The sequence below is a fragment of the Schistocerca nitens genome, chromosome 2 (genome assembly GCF_023898315.1).
Source record: "Schistocerca nitens isolate TAMUIC-IGC-003100 chromosome 2, iqSchNite1.1, whole genome shotgun sequence".
In the NCBI taxonomy this organism is placed as follows: Eukaryota; Metazoa; Arthropoda; class Insecta; order Orthoptera; family Acrididae; genus Schistocerca; species Schistocerca nitens.
This window is the reverse complement of record NC_064615.1, coordinates 340,976,415-340,997,084: the sequence shown is the minus strand read 5'-3', so window position 1 is coordinate 340,997,084 and position 20,670 is coordinate 340,976,415. Positions and strand designations below refer to the sequence as shown.

The window sequence follows — 20,670 nt, the reverse complement described above, 5'->3', positions numbered from 1 at the left end:
ACCTACTCCGAATTTTTCTCTTGTTTCCTTTACTACTTGCTCAATATACACATTGAATAACATCGGGGATAGGCTTCAACCCTGCCTCACTCCCTTCTCAGCCACTGCTTCCCTTTCATGCCCCTCGACTCTTATAACTGCCATGTGGTTTATGTACAAATTATAAATAGCATTTCGCTACCTGTATTTTACCACTGCCACCTTCATAATTTGAAAGAGAGAATTCCAGTCAACATTGTCAAAAGCTTTCTGTAAGTCTACAAATGCTAGAAACGTAGGCTTGCCTTTCCTTAATCTACTTTCTAAGATAAGTCGTAGGGTCAGTATTGCCTCACGTGTTCCAACATTTCTACGGAATCCGAACTGATCTTCCCCGAGGTCGGCTTCTACCAGTTTTTCCATTCGTCTGTAAAGAATTCGTGTTAGTATTTTTCAGCCGTGGTTTATTAAACTGATAGTTCGGTAATTTTCATATCTGTCAACCCCTGCTTTCTTTGGGATTGGAATTATTATATATATATACGGCCAGACTTTCAGGAAACATTCCTTACACAGAAAATATGTTATATGGACATATATCCGGAAACGCTTACTTTCAATGTTAGAGCTCATTTTATTACTTCTCTCCAAATCACATTAATCATGAAATGGAAACACACAGCAACAGAACGTACCAGCGCGACTTCAAACACTTTGTTACAGGAAATGTTCAAAATGTCCTCCGTTAGCGAGGATACATGCATCCACCCTCCGTCGCATGGAATCCCTGATGCGCTGATGCAGCCCTTGAGAATGGCGTATTGTATCACAGCCGTCCACAATACGAGCACGAAGAGTCTCTACATTTGGTACCAGGGTTGCGTAGACAAGAGCTTTCAAATTGCCCCATAAATGACAGTCAAGAGGGTTGAGGTCAGGAGAGCGTGGAGGCCATGGAATTGGTCCGCCTCTACCAATCCATCGGTCACCGAATCTGTTGTTGAGAAGCGTACGAACACTTCGACTGAAATGTACAGGAGCTCCATCGTGCATGAACCACATGTTGTGTCGTACTTGTAAAGGCACATGTTCTAGCAGCACAGGTAGAGTATTCCGTATGAAATCATTTTAACGTGCTCCATTGAGCGTAGGTGGAAGAACATGGGGCCCAATCAAGACATCACCAACAATGCCTGCCCAAACGTTCACAGAAAATCTGTGTTGATGACGTGATTGCACAATTGCGTGCGGATTCTCGTCAGCCCACACATGTTGATTGTGAAAATTTTTACAATTTGATCACGTTGGAATGAAGCCTCATCCGTAAAGAGAACATCTGCACTGAAATGAGGATTCACACATTGTTGGATGAACCATTCGCAGAAGTGTACCCGTGGAGGCCAATCAGCTGCTGATAGTGCCTGCACACGCTGTACATGGTACGGAAACAACTGGTTCTCCCGTAGCACTCTCCATACAGTGACGTGGTCAACGTCACCTTGTACAGCAGCAACTTCTCTGACGCTGACATTAGGATTATCGTCAACTGCACGAAGAATTGCCTCGTCCATTGCAGGTGTCCTCGTCGTTCTAGGTCTTCCCCAGTCGCGAGTCATAGGCTGGAATGTTCCGTGCTCCCTAAGACGCCGATCAATTGCTTCGAACGTCTTCCTGTCGGGACACCTTCGTTCTGGAAATCTGTCTCGATACAAACGTACCGCGCCACGGCTATTGCCCCGTGCTAATCCATACATCAAATGGGCATCTGCCAACTCCGCAAGTGTAAACATTGCACTGACTGCAAAACCACGTTCGTGATGAACACTAACCTGTTGATGCTACGTACTGATGTGCTTGATGCTAGTACTGTAGAGCAATGAGTCGCATGTCAACACAAACACCAAAGTCAACATTACCTTCCTGCAATTGGGCCAACTGGCGGTGAATCGAGGAAGTACAGTACATACTGACGAAACTAAAATGAGCTCTAACAAGGAAATTAAGCGTTTCCGGACACATGACCACATAACATCTTTTCTTTATTTGTGTGTGAGGAATGTTTCCTGAAAGTTTGGCCGTACCTTTTTGTAACACCCTGTATATATATATATATATATATATATATATATATATATATATATATATATATATATATATATATATTATTCGCTAATATTTAGAAAACGTACGTCGTAACATGACTTAACACTAGACGCAGAAGACATTGGACTACACAAATTCCGTCGCGGGAGGGGAAGAGGGAAGGGATGGCGATTACTGGAAGGACATCTACTACTAACATTGCTAAACAAAAATTAACATCCCGAACTCGTGAAGATGCGGGGTAAGGTCAGGAAAAAGGACTCTCTATATGCTTACGATTACTGACTTCTGGATAAGGGTTGTGTAGCCTTCCTCGAGACGCTATTGTGGCAGTAATTTATGGAAATTATATGTAAATTGAAGGGGGATCACTGCTGTCAGCTGCAGCGAGACATCAATAGGAATAAGCGGCGACGAGCGAGAATGTGTACGGAACCGGGATTCGAACCCGGGATCTCTGCTTGCTGAGTCAACTGCGGCAACCACTGCGCCATCCGGGACACACCATTAACGCAACTGCACGTACTATCCCGGCAGGCCTCAACGCCGATCAACGATCCTACCGAGCGCCACCTATGCGCAGCCCCAGTCCATTATACTCCCGTTCGCTACTCAGACATCCCCACAGGAGGTCGAACGTATTTGCACATCGGCACTGAGGAAGGTGGATCCATTCCGAAAGAACAGACACTGCACAGAATCCGCAGCTGCGAAACATTACTTGTAAATTGAAGGGGGATCACTGCTGTCAGCTGCAGCGGGGCAATAAGCGGAATTACCGAGCGAGGTGGCGCAGTGGTTAGCACACTGGACTCGCATTCGGGAGGACGACGGTTCAATCCCGTCTCCAGCCCTCCTGATTTAGGTTTTCCGTGATTTCCCTAAATCGTTTCAGGCAAATGCCGGGGTGGTTCCTTTGAAAGGGCACGGCCGATTTCCTTCCCAATCCTTCCCTAACCCGAGCTTGCGCTCCGTCTCTAATGACCTCGTTGTCGACGGGACGTTAAACACTAACCACCACCACCACCAATAAGCGGAATCACTTGTGACGAGCGAAAATGAGTACCGGACTGGTATTCGAACCTGGGATCCCCTGCTTACCAGGCAGGTCCGCGTGTTGTCCGTTCTTTCGCACATGTCCGAAAGAACACGCAACATGCGTTCACATACTTAACACAACTAGCTCTTTACACTCATGAAGTAATAAGTGCTATCGACAGGGGATGTCAAATTGATTCCATATTTTTAGATTTCCATAAGGCTTTTGACACCGTTCCTCACAAGCGTCTTCTAACCAAACTGCGTGCCTACGGAGTACCGCCTCAGTTGTGCGACTGGATTCGTGATTTCCTGTCAGAAAGTTCACAGTTCGTAGTAATAGACGGAAAGTCATCGAGTAAAACAGAAGTAATATCCGGCGTTCGCCAAGGAAGTGTTATAGGCCCTCTATTGTTCCTGATCTACACTCCTGGAAATTGAAATAAGAACACCGTGAATTCATTGTCCCAGGAAGGGGAAACTTTATTGACAAATTCCTGGGGTCAGATACATCACATGATCACACTGACAGAACCACAGGCACATAGACACAGGCAACAGAGCATGCACAATGTCGGCACTAGTACAGTGTATATCCACCTTTCGCAGCAATGCAGGCTGCTATTCTCCCATGGAGACGATCGTAGAGATGCTGGATGTAGTCCTGTGGAACGGCTTGCCATGCCATTTCCACCTGGCGCCTCAGTTGGACCAGCGTTCGTGCTGGACGTGCAGACCGCGTGAGACGACGCTTCATCCAGTCCCAAACATGCTCAATGGGGGACAGGTCCGGAGATCTTGCTGGCCAGGGTAGTTGACTTACACCTTCTAGAGCACGTTGGGTGGCACGGGATACATGCGGACGTGCATTGTCCTGTTGGAACAGCAAGTTCCCTTGCCGGTCTAGGAATGGTAGAACGATGGGTTCGATGACGGTTTGGATGTACCGTGCACTATTCAGTGTCCCCTCGACGATCACCAGTGGTGTACGGCCAGTGTAGGAGATCGCTCCCCACACCATGATGCCGGGTGTTGGCCCTGTGTGCCTCGGTCGTATGCAGTCCCGATTGTGGCGCTCACCTGCACGGCGCCAAACACGCATACGACCATCATTGGCACCAAGGCAGAAGCGACTCTCATCGCTGAAGACGACACGTCTCCATTCGTCCCTCCATTCACGCCTGTCGCGACACCACTGGAGGCGGGCTGCACGATGTTGGGGCGTGAACGGAAGACGGCCTAAAGGTGTGCGGGACCGTAGCCCAGCTTCATGGAGACGGTTGCGAATGGTCCTCGCCGATACCCCAGGAGCAACAGTGTCCCTAATTTGCTGGGAAGTGGCGGTGCGGTCCCCTACGGCACTGCGTAGGATCCTACGGTCTTGGCGTGCATCCGTGCGTCGCTGCGGTCCGGTCCCAGGTCGACGGGCACGTGCACCTTCCGCCGACCACTGGCGACAACATCGATGTACTGTGGAGACCTCACGCCCCACGTGTTGAGCAATTCGGCGGTACGTCCACCCGGCCTCCCGCATGCCCACTATACGCCCTCGCTCAAAGTCCGTCAACTGCACATACGGTTCACGTCCACGCTGTCGCGGCATGCTACCAGTGTTAAAGACTGCGCTGGAGCTCCGTATGCCACGGCAAACTGGCTGACACTGACGGCGGCGGTGCACAAATGCTGCGCAGCTAGCGCCATTCGACGGCCAACACCGCGGTTCCTGGTGTGTCCGCTGTGCCGTGTGTGTGATCATTGCTTGTACAGCCCTCTCGCAGTGTCCGGAGCAAGTATGGTGGGTCTGACACACCGGTGTCAATGTGTTCTTTTTTCCATTTCCAGGAGTGTATATTAATGACATAGGAGACAATCTGAGTAGCCGTCTTAGATTGTTTGCAGATGATGCTGTATTTACCGTCTTGTAAAGTCATCAGATGATCAAAACGATTTGCAAAATAATTTAGATAAGACATCTGTATGGTGCGAAAAGTGGCAATTGACCCTGAATAAGGCCGCGCAGGATTAGCCGAGCGGTCTCAGGCGCTGCAGTCATGGACTGTGCGGCTGATCCCGGCGGAGGTTCGAATCCTCCCTCGGGCATGGGTGTGTGTGTGTTTGTCCTTAGAATAATTTAGGTTAAGTAGTGTGTAAGATTAGGGACTCATGACCTTAGCAGTTAAGTCCCATAAGATTTCACAGACATTTGAACATTTTTGAACCCTGAATAAAGAAAAGTGTGAAGTTATTCATATGAGTACTAAAAGAAATCAGCTAAATTTCGATTAAGCGATAACTCACACAAATCTGAAGGCTGTTAATTCAACTAAATGCTTATGGATTACAGATACAAATAACCTAAAGTGCAACGATCACATAGATAATTTTGTGGGTAGAGCAAACCAAAGACTGCGATTCATTCGCAGAACACTTGGAAGGTGCAACAGGTCTACTAAAGAGAATGCTTACACTACGCTTGTCCGCCCTATTCTGGAGTATTGCTGTGCGGTGTGAAATCCGCATCATGTGGAACTGACGGATGACATCGAGAAAGTACAAAGAAGGGAAGCTCGTTTTGTATTATCGCGAAATAGGGGAGATAGTGTCACAGACATGATACGTGAATTGGAGTGGCAGTCATTAAAACAAAGGCGTTTTTCGTTGCGACGGGATCTTCTCATGAAATTTCAATCACCAGATTTCTCCTCCGATTGCGAAAACATTCTGTTGGCATCCACCTACATAGGGAGAAATGATCATCACTATAAAATAACAGAAATCAGGGCTCGCAAAGAAAAATTTAAGTGCTAGGTTTTCCCGCGTGCCGTTCGAGAGTGGAACGGTAGAGAGACAGCATGAAGGTGGTTCATTGAACCCTCTGCCAGGCACTTTATTGTGAATAGCAGAGTAATCAGTAGATGTAGATGTGGATATAGAAATCCTTTGTGCTTAATTCCACTGCTATAAGATGCTATACTCATGAAACAACTCCACTAATCCTACATGAAGCATACCAACTTTTCTTATTTCTTAGTTACTTATTTGGTCTGCTGTGCCTGGCCGGCCGGAGTGGCCGAGCGGTTCTAGGCGCTTCAGTTTGGAACCGCAGGTCCGAATCCTGCCTCGGGCATGGCTGTGTGTGATGTCCTTAGGTTAGTTAGGTTTAATTAGTTCTAAGTTCTAGGGGACTAGTGACCTAAGCTATTAAGTCCCATAGTGCTCAGAGACATTTGCTGTGCCTGCTTCGTTATTAGCCTATTATTATTATTATTTGAGCACGTGTGAAAAGATCAGTTTCAGAGACTACTGTGCTCCTCATGCAGGCCTATAACCTCTACATTTTCAACGTTGTCTTCAGAAGTAATTCTAACACAATATATCTTATGGATTAAAAGAGATTTTAAAACAAATAGCAAGGAAGCGGTTTCACTTCGCCCGAAACGGCATGGCAATGTTCGACAAGTCTACTCTTCCTAATAGCGGCTATAATAGACGAAGAAAATTTAATTTGATAGTTTATGGTACTCACGGTAGCTTCTTTCAACAACTCTAGACATGATCGTCACCATTTTTTCACTGCATAAAGCCGGATGAGGTTCCGTTTGAGCCTATTACATTAAGCTTTGTCCATCCAGCGTTGTTGTTCATGTCCTTGAGTCCACTTTGGCGTCAGTAGTTCCGAGTTTTTGGAGAGCTGCTTCTCCCAGCCAGCATACTGTCTTCCTAGTGGTCTCTTCGCAGGGACATTCCGATCAAAGTATATTCGTACAATAATATAATGATCAATTCTCTTCGTGCGACCAAACCACTGTGATACTTTCGCTTCAATGATCTTCAGCAGGAATCTTTCCAAACCAAGCTGTTGTCAATTTTTTCATTTTATGTTTTATCCATTTTTGTCCTATGCATGAAAGATTGAAGGGACCTCATTTATCTTGTCTGAAGAGGCTCAATTGCTGGTCCAGTAATCGTTGCTGCCTCCAATACATAACTCAGTATGAATATAAAACAATATTTTCTCCTTCACGAACTAATATTGAAACACTGCAGAAATGTTTTATCCCAAAGTTCTTGTATTCTCTCAAGTCTCTTGGTGTGTTGTATTATTATAAGGCAGGACGGGACCCAAGTACTGGAGCTTGCCCGCTATCTCCATCTCTCCGTTTCCAATTTTAAAATCGGATACTGGAGACCTTCTGCTCAACATTAGGCCTATTGTCTTGTTTTTACCGTTAGTCAGAACCATCACAGGAAGTCTGCGCACATAAGAAAAACGCTATCCGCACAGAATCTGAGAGTATCGTATCCGCACCGACAAGTCTTTCATCAGCATTCTCGGGTATTAAAATACTGTATACCATTTTCATCCGTTTGGTACTGCTGGCGGTAGACTTCCGCCTGTACATGACTTTTGTCTGCTGAAGCTGGGCCTCCTAATTCACAATCCATTTACTAAGAACACAGAAGCCGAACATAACTACAGTGCCGGCCGAAGTGGCCGAGCGGTTCTAGGCGCTAGTCTGGATGTGCGCGACCGCTACGGTCGCAGGTTCGAATCCTGCCTCGGCCATGGATGTGTGCGATGTACTTAGGTTAGTTAGGTTTAAGTAGTTCTAAGTTCTAGGGGCCTGATGACCAAAGTAGTTAAGTCCCATAGTGCTCAGAGCCATTTGAGCCCATAACTACAGTTTAATACAACATGTACGTTCTTTAACTTAAAACTTTCTGTCGTGTTTACCGAAATGGATTTTATGAAGTTTTGTGCATAAAATTTCCTCAAGTCAAATGGAGTCGTGTTAAAGTTTTCGTCTCATCTTACATACTGTTGAGTTATCCACGTACACTATACAACAAAACAAAAAGGAAAAACGCTGCACCACGAAGGATGTATCCGGTTGTAACGGAAATCATTAGATATGATGTATGTGTACAGACAAACGATTACAATTTCAGAAAATTGGGTGATTTATTCAAGAGAAACAGCTTCACAAATTGAGCAAGTCAATAACGCGGTGGCCCAACTCTGGACCTCATGCAAGCAGTTATTCGGCTAGGCATTGATTGACAGTGTTGGGTGTGCCAAATTTTGTCCAGTTGGCGCGTTAGGTCGTCAGAATCCCGAGGTGGTTGGAGGGCCCTACCCAAAACATTCACACGTCCTCAACTGAGAAGAGATTCGGCGACGTTGCTGCCCATGGTACGGTTTGGAAAACACAAAGACAAGCTGTAAAAACTCTCGCCGTGTGCGGGCGGGCATTATCTTGCTGAAATTTAAGCCGTGGATGGCTTGCCATGAAGGACAACAAAACGGGGCGTAGAATATCGTCGACGTACCGCCGCACTGTAATGTTACCGTGGATGACAACCAAAGGGCTCCTGCTATGAAATGAAATGGCAGCCCTACCTTCTGGTTGTCGGGCCCTACAGCGGACAACAGTGAGTCTGGTGTCCCACCACTGTCCGCAGCATCTCGAAGCACGTCTTCGCTGGCCACTGCGGCTCTGTTCGAAGCGGAACTCATCACTGAAGACGGTTCTACTACACTCTGTGACATTACAGGTCGCAGACGCGTCCTGACACAGCGTACAGGCGTAGGATATCTACTTGAGAAAATCATACAGTTTTTCTGACACTAATCATTTGTTCCTAGAAGTACATCTTATATACCGATTTCCGTCCCATTCGGATAATTACTTCGTGATGCGTCGTTTTTTGTCTTAGAGTGTATTTCGTTTACCGAAACTACGTAACTGATCGCAATATGACATCGTGTTAACATGTTAAGCTTCTCAGTGTAATGTGCGTTACACTGTGTAATTTTAAATATTTTAAAGACAACTGTTGATAGTGTCTCACACATTGTATCGAATATTATTTATGTCTAATGTAATACGCGAGTAGGAGTCAGGCCATGAAGCGAAAATTCCAATGGCTGGAGTGTCCTAGAACAGTATTTAAGTCGCTTTGCGACAGCTTTCGGTAATTACGCGTGTGTCCCCTGTTAATGTAAATTACACAGCAATGAATCTGGCGTTAGACAGCTTCTGATGCTACAGAAGAAGGATGCACATGTAATTGCTCGGAGAATCAGGAAGAGGAAGACAGATACGTAGGCACCTTCAGTCCTTTTAGATGTCAGCAATGCATCTATCCACCCCAAGATACTGTGAATGCAAGCCAATACAGCGGCACTTCGTCCCTAATGGGGAGTAATATTGACTTAAACAATAATAATCATTAATATCGACCGCATGTAACGCAAAAACAAACGAAAATCGTAATACTGACATTGTCCTTTGACATTTCACAACAAAACAATTATCATTGGCGTATCTGCAGATATACCAGCGGACATGCGCATCGGTGTAGGCTTTTAAGAACAAATTCAACATTATTACAGATATTCGCGGATATGTGCATCCGTGTAGACCTCTACTCGATGCCACAAATTTTTCTTGCCAGGGATATCATTTAGCTTATACGTCCACTTATGCCTGATGCCATGCCAGTTCGTCATCTGCGAAGATTAAGGCATTAAATGTTGCATCTTTTCTTTTACCTGCTTATACAGTTTCATCCAGTATGACGATGGATTGGAGTGGTGAGAGACAACTTTCGTATTAGACTGTGTACCCTGTTTCGAATCAGTCTGAACTTCTGTGCCGGCCGATGTGGCAGAGCGGTTGTAGGCGCTTCAGTCTGGAACCGCGCGACCGCTACGGTCGCAGGTTCGAATCCTGTCTCGGGCATAGATGTGTCTGATGTCCTGAGGTTAGTTAGGTTTAAGTAGTTCTAAGTTCTAGGGGACTGATGACCTCAGAGGTTAATCCCATAGTGCTCAGAGCCATTTGAACCATTTTTTTGAACTTCTGTTCTGGAGTTGCACACCTTTCTTAGCATAATCGTGTTACTGCCGTTCTCCTGCATTTGTGTGGCGGCTATCGATGACATATTCGTAAACCGTGGGAAGGCAGCCCAGCAGCAGGTGCTGGCTTAGCTGGATAAACCGGAGACGAGTTTACGGACGTGGCGACCTTCTGAGACAGGCTGGTCGTCAGTGGCGGCTGGCTTGTGTCCAGGTGGCCTGCAGTGGTAAACAAGCCCTCGTCTTACTGCGATGTTGCCGTTGCTACAGAAACTACATCTGTTGCTACGGTCGTTTCATAAGGCCTCATCTAAACTTAATGGCACATCGTCCTGTGCTAATGCATCCCATCATCTGCTTGTCAGCGCAACATCCCGCTCTTCAGACATCTTAGAGTCAATATGGTACCCCTACAGTACAATTTGTGACGCCACCAGTCGTCCATGGCTAATGGGCCGATTTTATTGCGATGTCCTTTATGGTTTTCTGAAAACATTAATAAATTCTACATACTGAGCATCATTTCGGCTTATTTGCAGTGTCAGTAACGCAAAAACTGAAAATACTATAAGTTTCTGCATGGTATAACGGATCTTATACGTTGGGATAAATTTATTTTATATTTTGTTACATGTTTTCGTTAAATAGCTGAATAAATTGTAATTTGGAATAATTTAACCAAGCAGAGTAGAGAAGATAAAGTCAAAGAGATGTTCGTTGGGCGGACATTGTCGTAATGTAACGTCATTGCGTTGTTCGGTTGTTAAAACAAGTCGTTTGTGTTCCGTTTTGCTGTACGGTCGTGCGTGTATCTGAAAGGAATTAATTCGGGGACTAGAACAAACTTTCACGTAATAGTTACGATTCGATGTTCCGACAAAAGGGGTTAACGTCAGTGTTAATTTGAATTGTGGGCGACAAAATTAGTTTTGACAGATACGTGAAAACGGACGTAACGAAAGTTGTTCGCATATCATCCTTGAACGTGACTTTTTATTTAATTAACGATTGCGGGCTCATTAAAGGCTGTTATCTCATGATTAGGATCAATCCCTCTTTCCTCCTAGATAGTCATCATTCATTAACATTTACGTCATAAGAAAAAGGATTATTAATAAAAGTGATGTTAAATGACAATTACGTGTTATTCCGTTAGTGTGGAACCGACGTAATATCTCTGAAATGACATTGATATATAATTGGTGTTAAATACTGAACTGAGATAGGAAGTAAATTGAAATTAGTGAACATTTGATACTGAGACTATAGAAGTAGAAGCGCTTAAGGTTTCTCTTCTCTAAAATGCCAAAGAGGTACGAACTTTAACTCAATAGTCGACATTATGTATTGCAAAGACATCAGCATTTCATACTTATTTTGACGACGCGCTGTTAAACAAACGAACGTTGAGTCTCTGTATGAGTAATAAAATTAAATCTAAAAACATAATTAATAACGGCGAACTCCGCTTTAACAAACTGTTACGCGTGTCGTCATCGGGCAATAACATCTCAACCCTGGAGACTTGGGTGGTGAAATTAGAAGTCGGGCATATAAAACAAACTTAAAAATCCATTCAAGCTACAGTTGAGTCGGCACAACACGACGTGGGCAGTTATAATGGGGAATCGGCCCCACGACCCTTGTGTTATGTTTGTACTCTTTCCGCTGTGGCAACCGCTGCCTAGAACCTACGCCAACATAAATGGTTCATGCCTCGCCCCGCCAGCGCCAAAAATGCTATTTTTTCTAAACACTTGGCCATCTGGAATTCTCAGTTCTGTCATTTTCACTTCTGGCCAAGATCGGCATGTACCATAAATCTGGCTGAAATCGATTATGAGGACTAGGCGCAGTTCCCTTGTAAGACATTCTCACAATGTGTATATCAATCCGTAACGTGCAATACATATTGCTTTAACAATGTATCTAGTAAACAGTCCTTATAACTTCCCGAGACTGTTTATAAACGCCTTGTCAGTTTGCGTACAACAGAAGAGCAGTAGTAGCATTCTCTGGTGTCATTCCAGAGCATACAAAAGGAATATTTAGTGACGCACTGGTAAGACACTAGACTCGTATTCGGGAGGCGTGATTCAATTGCCCCTGATACTAACGATAACCTTGTAGCCTCTAACAACCCTACCACAACAAAGGTCAAAAATTAATTATGATTGTAGTGTTGCTCACGCTGCTAAATATTGCATTTTCTGGCAACAACAAAGTTATATTATGTGGCAGGTGTCATTAGAGCACAGTTAATAAAGTCATTTCTTGAAATAATGGATAAACTAGGCACTCATCTTTTCGTATTTCCCACGCTGGTCTCGTTGTGAACTCATGGCTCAATCGTCGAAAATCTAGGTAGTGATGATTCCAAGCTCGGATACAAAGAGGCCTAGGTGTTATTTTGCGATATTCAAAAGTTTTATAGATGTGTTACATAAACCATTCTTGAAGATTAAACTTTTGCAAGTTAGGACAATGGTGATGTAAAAAAGTAATCAGCACTCCGAATTTAATTTACACTTCTTTTTTATTAATTTTGTTGCAATATCACGTAACTCGTTCCAAAACATCGCTTCACAATATAAAACATACTTGAAAATACCTTACTCACTGTTAAAGTTCACATTTCATAAACTGACCAAAATTTGCGTCTTTTTAACATGACGACCAAAGCTCGACTCTCTAATAACCGCTTACGCGCCCAAAAATCAGAGTTACAAGTACGTCAATGATCATAGTGACAAAAGAAAGAATACACATAAGAATAATATCATTGCAATATATACATATCGATGTATCGAGGTACCTCTACATAAATGAAATCAAATCTGAATGTTGTCACAGAAATATGTTAACTATTTTACAGAAACACAGAAGAATATTGCTGGTATCGAGAGGTTGAGGTGAGGTGCCGTAATGGTTACGTAATTCAACTACCATTACAAGCCAACGCGTTGTTAAAGCCTAAACAACCTTAATGAACCCTGAAAGTTACATCTTCATCTGTATATTTCCTTTACCAGTTAACACAAATTACGAGGCGTGTTTGTTAAGTAAGGTCCGTTTTGTTGTAGACACACCGCAACGAGCACGTGTGTCGTGTTCCAGCCTGCATCGGGAACAAGTGTGCTCAGTTTCAGCTCTGTAGCTAACCTGTACGGTTCTGTTCTGTGCTTTCAAAATGTTTATCAACTCGCCTGCCGCGTGTGAGGTTCGCTCAGCAAGGAACCTGTCGGCTGCAGAAATTCATCGACAGATTTGCGAGGTGTACGGTGATACTGTTACGAGTGAAAGCAAAGTGCGTAAGTGGGTACGAGAATTCAAAGATGATCGTGACAACGTCCATGATGAGGACCGCTCCGGTCGCCCTTCTTTGATTACAGACGATTTGGTGGCTTCAGTTGAAACGAGGATTCGTGAGAACAGGCGCTTCACAATAACAGGTCTTTCAAACGAATTTCCTGACGTGTCGAGATCAGTGCTTCACAACGTTGTTTCTGAACACGTACAGTTTAGGAAACTGTGCTCACGTTGAGTCCCGAAACTCCTAACAGAGGAGCGCAAAAACCAAAGATTTGAGTGTGCGATGAAGTTCTTGACTCGTTATCACGAAGAAGGTGACGGCTTCTTGAGTCAGATCGTAACTGGAAACGAAACATGGTTTTCGCGTATCACGCCAGAATCGAAGCAACAGAGCATGGAACGGAGACACACACACTCGCCTGTAAATGTGAAGGCCAAACAGACTCTTTCCCAGCGCAAAATCGTGGCGTCGGTGTTTTGGGATAGGCATGGTGTTTTGTTGGTCGACTTCGTGCAACGAGGAACTACTACCAATGCAGAAACATGCTGCCAAATCCTGAGAAAGCTATGCAGAGCGGTTCAAAAGAAAAGACGCGGCATGCTGACAAAGGGAATTGCCCTTCTCCATGACCATGCAATACCTCACACTGCAGGTAAGACCCGCGATTTATTGGACAGTTTTGGCTGGGAAGTTTTAGACCACCCACCCTAAAGTGCTGATCTTGCGCCGAGCGATTACCACCTGTTCCTCCACTTCAAACAACACCTCAGTGGCAACCATTACAATGATGACGACGACGTGAAAACGGCAGTGAACTCGTTGCTTATCGGAGCAGGTGGCAAGTTTTTAGGAAGAGGATATTTTAAAATTGGTTTAGAGGTATGATACGTGTTTGAACAAACTTGGCAATTGTGTCGAAAAATAGAGTGAAATATGTACTTTCTGAAAATAAATTTATTCTTTTGAAATAACACTTCGTTGTGTGCTTATGTTCAATCGGACCTCACTTAAAAAACACGTCTCGTACATACAAAGTATTTCACATAACGAGATTTGTTCTTTAACTTGCAAAATAATACAATGGTGTGCGAAACTTAAGGACGAAATAAAGTTTCTCATGATGTGTTACTGCCAAGAAACATGGCTCGATGAAACTTGGAGCATACATAGAAAGAACTGCTGCAGTATAGTACAGAAGAAAACTGGAAGAAATGCCCAATGACACGTACACAAATGTCACCTTCAATCAGATACAATAATAATTCCGCCGAAGTCGCTGCGATCTATGATGATCCCCTAGGAGCATTTGGATGCACTGCAATAGTCTTCCCTACGTATTCCGCAAGTGCTCTGCGAGATTTAACTCAGGGGAAACGGGCAGGCCAGTGCATTCTCCGAATATCCTCTTGCTCCTCACATGCGCGGTTAGATGCGGTCGCACATCTCGCGCGCCGAGGTTTCTGTCCAAACTTAATTGAGTATGCAAATAGTTCATCCATCTCGAGAATCGAGAATTTCGGCGATTTTTGCCTATTATCGATATTGACATTGACAAGATATCAAAAGACGTGACATAAATGGCCGTACCTTTTGATTGCATCGATGTAGAAGCTTAAATTACCTATACCACCTAGGGACCGTAGACGATAGTATGTGATATAAATTTCAACTTGATACGCTCACCCCTTCCGGAGAAAGAGGAGTGTTAACAGAAGCACAGACAGACAGACGGACAACTAAGTGATCCTATAAGGGTTCCGTTTCTCCCGATGGGTGTACGGTTCCCGAAAAATGAAGTCAGGGCCGAAGGCAACCCTGAAGAGACGCACATGCGGAACGAATACAGTGTCACGTTAACGTTGACCGGTGGGTGCGCCGTGTTCGAACATCCCCATGCAGAATTTTACCTCCCCACACCATAACATCTGGACCACAAAAATTATCATGTTCTACGAGGCGTGTTTTTTAAGAACCGTTTTGAAATTTAAAAAAAGACGTTCTAAGATATCTCAATGATTTTATTTTTACATGACAGCCTGAACCTTAATCTACTTTTCTACACAATTTCCGTCAATATTGAGGCACTTTTCATAACGTTGTACCAGTTTTTGAATACCCTCCTCACAGAAGTCTGCCGCCTGACTTGTTAACCACTGCATCACCACTGTGTTGACTTCGTCATCGTCTTGAAGTCGTTGACCGCCCAGGTGTTTCTTCAAGTGCAGGAACAGATGGTAGTCACTGGGCGCAAGATCGGGGCTGCACGGAGGATGATCTAGAGTTTCCCATCGAAAAGATGTGATGAGATCTTTGGTCTGATCCGCCACATGCGGACGGGCAGTCTCTTGCAGCAAAACGATGCCCTTGCTCAACTTGAGCTTTGCTTTGATTCTGGTGTGACGTAGGCCACTCATGTTTCATCGCCCGTAACAATTTGGCTTAAGAAATCATCACCGTCGTTGTGGTATCGCTTAAGGAAAGTCAATGCACTGTCTAAACTTTTGGTTTTGTATACATCCGTTACCATTTTCGGTACCCAACGTGCGCACAATTTTCGGTAATTCAAGTGCTCGGTCACAATGCCATACAAAACACCACGAGAAACATTAGGAAAGTCATCCCGCAAGGAGGAAATCGTAAAGCGTCTGTTTTCTCTCACCTTATTGTCCACTTCCTATACCAAACTTTTATTAAGGACCGAAGGTCGCCCACTCCGTTGTTCATCATGCACATTTGTGCGGCCATCTTTAAATGCTCTCACCCACTTTCTTACCATTCCATCACTCATAATGTTTTCTCCGTAAACTGCACAGATCTCACGGTGAATATCGATCGCTTTTAGGCCTTTAGCACTGAGAAATCTTATAACAGCCCGTACTTCACAGTCGGCGGGACTCACGATTATCGGAGGCATCTTTAACACTCAGTACACAACGTAAACAAGGAAGAATCAGACTGGAATGGCGTCAGTGCGTAGATTAAAGTACAGGCTTTCATGTAAAAATATAATTATTGAGATATCTTAGCACGTCTTTTTAATTTCAAAACGGTACTTACTTAAAAAAACACGCCTCATACAATGTTTTCGGGTGCATTATGTAGTCTCATATGGTGCGAGGTGGGAACACATATGAAACATTACTCTTTCCGCGGATTTACGAGGTGTGAACACAGTTTATTTAATTATTTTCCAGAGAGTTACAGCAACGAATTATAATATTTTAAATACAACATTACTGTTTTCTCTCGCGTAGCTGATGTATTTAAACCAAATGTGTACAAATCAGTCTCTCTCATCTTTGTGAAGGATTTGCAGCATCTAAGACTAGGTTACGAGCTTACGTGGTGTGAACCGTCTGTTAAAAAGAGGAGACAGGTGGTGCTGACTAATTTGCTGAAGCTATATAACCCATTGAAGTACTTAGCCTTCAATGTACAATGCTACTGGATTTACAATACAACCTGACATTAAATTTATTACCTCGGTTCCGGCAATTAATCTGCGCGTTGACGCAAAATTCAGAAAACTACAATTTGGCATTTTTACTTCCATTAAACGTTGTTAAAAGTTGGAAAATGCTAGCAGCTATCGGTGACCGAAACAATAATCTTTGATGTTATATTTACTCACGAATTCATCAAACTGCACTGCAGGGATCCTACGAGATTAGAATAGATCTCTGACGCATTTGCGTGGTTGCGTAAATCGTGTTACCCATTTCTCAACAGCAGTAAACTTTATACCATGTACACAGTGCCAGTGAGAATGACGATACATTTCGTAGCGTTAACGATTAATGAGAAATTTACTTAGGAGGAAACGTGATTAACTGGGTGGCTACTGCGAAATATATCTGCGGCTTACAAAGCAGTTTGCAGTACTTCTTTCAGTATATAATTAGGCACAATTACTGAAGAAGCTACTTAATATAACACTTGACATTACATTCTTAACTCTTTCCTGAAGAAAAGTTTTTTTTTTTTTTTAATGAGTCTGCCAGGTCAAGCGATTTCTTTGTGACGCAGGTTATGGTGAAAGACTTTGCCTTTTCGAAGTTGCTTTCGCACTTGCTTCAGTGTCTGCGTATGTTTCAGCTGGCCGGGGCGTCATATCTGGAGATCCACGAAAAGGGCGGCGGCATTTACTTCACGGTGGAGCAGACGGCTAAAGCTTCAGATGACGAGCTGTACTCGAGCCTCAAGGAGCGGCTCACGAAGATGCTGCGGGCAGGTCAGTATGCCTCCAACACTTACCATACTCCATCACGCATACACTATCCTCTTTAAGTATGGAAACACCGAGTGATTATCGACAATGGAAAGGAAATACTTTATAAAATTGTATTTTATTGTTTTCTAAATGTTTATTAAGTTCAAACAATACATAGGTAAATGCAACTATTAAATTTTCGATCCCTCAGAGTAGCCACTCTTTGCTTTAATCACTGCCTTGCATACACTCGTCATGCTATAGATCAGTTTTGCCACGGTTTCAGCTGGAATCTCCATTCTTGCTGCAAAACCTCTCGGAACGCCCTGTCCAACTCGTCCCATAGTGGCTCGACTAGGTTACAGTCAAAGGGCTGTGTCTCTAAAGATTTCACTTTGTTCTGACACTAACGTCATGTATGTTTGGAGTCGTCGTATTGCTGCAAGACAAACTCATACCAAATCAGACGCAAACCAGATGTCTTGGCATGTCGCAGGAAAAGATGCATGATAATTCTTTTGTTTCATTTTTCTATCTACCTGCACGAGATCTCCGACTTCATTCCCTCCAAAAGACCGCGTACCATCATAGAACCCACGCTTCACAGTTGGAATTACGCACTGAGGATTCAAGCGTTCACGGGGTAACCGGCGCACGAATTGACTGAGTTTACTTCCAAGTATTCTCTTGAATTCATCAGTGAATAAGACTCTTTACCAAGCCCCTGCTGTTCAGTATTGGTGTGCGGCAGCCTACTGAAGTTCTTGTTAAGAGGACGCAACAATCGTCTGCTTGCTGCTACACAACCCTGGAGGTTGTTTTCTGCCAGGCGCCGTCTCACTGTTGACTCACTCACTGGTGTATCCCTAGCAGTCAATATACGGACACTTATAAATCTGTTACGTTTACTAGCCAGTTCCAAATACTTTATCCTGCGTTGTGATATTTTCCTGGGCGCTGCTGAGAGAGGACGATGATCATAGGAGCATGTATCTCGATGCGGCTGTGTGTCATTCACAACTCCAATGATGGAAATCTCCAGTTTCTTTAACATTTGTCGGACACTATTGCCTTCTTGGTGCAAAGTGATAATCATTACCCGTGAATCTTAAAGACTCTGGCAGTTTGGGGTCATTTTCAATTACTTTCGCTGCTTATACTAGCTTCTTTCGAGGTGTGTCCTACCTTCATACAAACGGAACTACAACTTAACAGAACTATAAACAACGCACATTATGTGATCAAAAGTATTCGGACACGCCCAAAACATACGTTTTTCATATTAAGTGCATTGTGCTGCCACCTACTGCCAGATACTCCATATCAGTGACCTCAGTAGTCATTAGACATCGTGAGAGAGCAGAATGGGGCGCTCCGCGGAACTCACGGACTTCGAATGTGGGCAGTGTCACTTGTGTCATACGTCTGTACACGAGATTTCCACACTCCTAAACATGCCTAGGTCCACTGTTTCCGATGTGATAGTGAAGTGGAAACGTGAAGGGACACGTACAGCACAAAAGCGTACAGGCCGACCTCGTCTGTTGACTGATAGAGACTGCCGGTAGTTGAACAGGGTCGTAATGTGTAATCGGCAGACATTTATCCAGACCATCACACAGGAATTCCAAACTACATAAGGATCCACTGCAAGTACTGTGACTTTTAGGCGGTAGGTGAGAAAACTTGGATTCCATGGTCGAGCGGCTGCTCATAAGCCACACATCACGCCGGCAAATACCAAACGACGCCTTGCTGGTGTAAGGAGCGTAAACATTGTAGATTGAACAGAGGAAAAACATTGTGCGGAGTGACGAATCACGATACACAATGTGTCGATTCGATGGCAGGGTGTGGGTATGGCGAATGCCCGGTAAATGTATCTGCCAGCGTGTGTAGTGCCAACAGTAAAATTCGGAGACGACAGTGTTACGGTGCGGTCGTGTTTTTCATGGGGGGGGGGGGGGGGGTGGCTTGCACCCCTTGTTGTTTTGCGTGGCACTATCACAGCACAGACCTACATTGATTTTTTGAGCACCTTCTTGCCTCCCACTGTTGAAGAGCAATTCTGTGGTGGCGATTGCATCTTTCAACACGATCGAGCACCTGTTCATAATGGACGGCCTGTGGCGAAGTGGTTACACGACAATAACATCCATGGAATGGACTGGCTTGCACAGAGTCCTAACCTGAATCCTTAGAACACCTTTGGGATGTTTCGGAACACAGACTTCGTGCCAGGCCTCACCGACCGACATCGATACCTCTCCTCAGTGCAGCACTCCGTCAAGAATGGGCTGCCATTCCCCAAGAAACCTTCCAGCACCTGATTGAACGTATGGCTGCGAGAATGGAAGCTGTCATCAAAGCTAATGGTGGGCCAACACCGTATTACCGATGGAGTGTGCCTCGAACTTCTAATCATTTTCAGCCAGGTGTCCGGATACTTTTGATCACATAGTGTAGCTCTCTCTACACAGTCGTACCGTCTACTGGCGTCACCTGGCGTGTTTAGTATAACTTGTTGGACAGGTAAAGTCAGTTTATGTAACATTGGTCAATACTAATATGTACCAACATGTATGTATATGCAAAAATTGTACCTGTACAATATTGTGTCATTATTAATCGTTAGTTGAGCATGTTATTCCGTACTCTGACCGATAATTCGCCAATATCACCTCCATCTTGCTCCATTGTAATGCACAGCATGGTGTTTTCAAACTTACAGAGGGTAGTGTACATCAAAGGCAGATGCATGCATCGTACTTGCCGAGCAAAATGAAAATCATAACATCATTAGCGATATTTTAGATTACATTGCAAGAACAACAAGATTATCATATCCTTTTACAGATACTGGATTCAGAAAAAAGTCCTTTATTAGTCAAGATTGCAGTTTATTATTTTTATTGATTACTAGTTCCAACTAAAGTTATGGTTCAAATGGCTCTGAGCACTATGGGACTTAACTTCTGAGGTCATCAGTCCCCTAGAACTTAGAACTACTTAAACCTAACTAACCTAAGAAAATCACACACATCCATGCCCGAGGCAGGATTCGAACCTGCGACCGTAGCGGTCGCACGGTTCTAGACTGAAGCGCCTACAACCGCTCAGCCACAGCGGCCGGCAACTAAAGTTATTTACCATCTTCATGTCACA

At 44.2% G+C, this 20,670-nt stretch overlaps 1 protein-coding gene across 1 annotated transcript in view; it reads left to right on the top strand.

Annotated features, from left to right (window-relative positions):
* LOC126236141 (probable imidazolonepropionase) overlaps positions 1 to 20,670 on the top strand; it is a 195,099-nt gene that overhangs the window by 62,299 nt on the left and 112,130 nt on the right. The window contains exon 4 of the mRNA XM_049945223.1: positions 17,391 to 17,526. Within this exon, the coding sequence (XP_049801180.1) occupies positions 17,391 to 17,526 (136 nt within the window). The remainder of the gene's footprint in view (positions 1 to 17,390; positions 17,527 to 20,670) is intronic.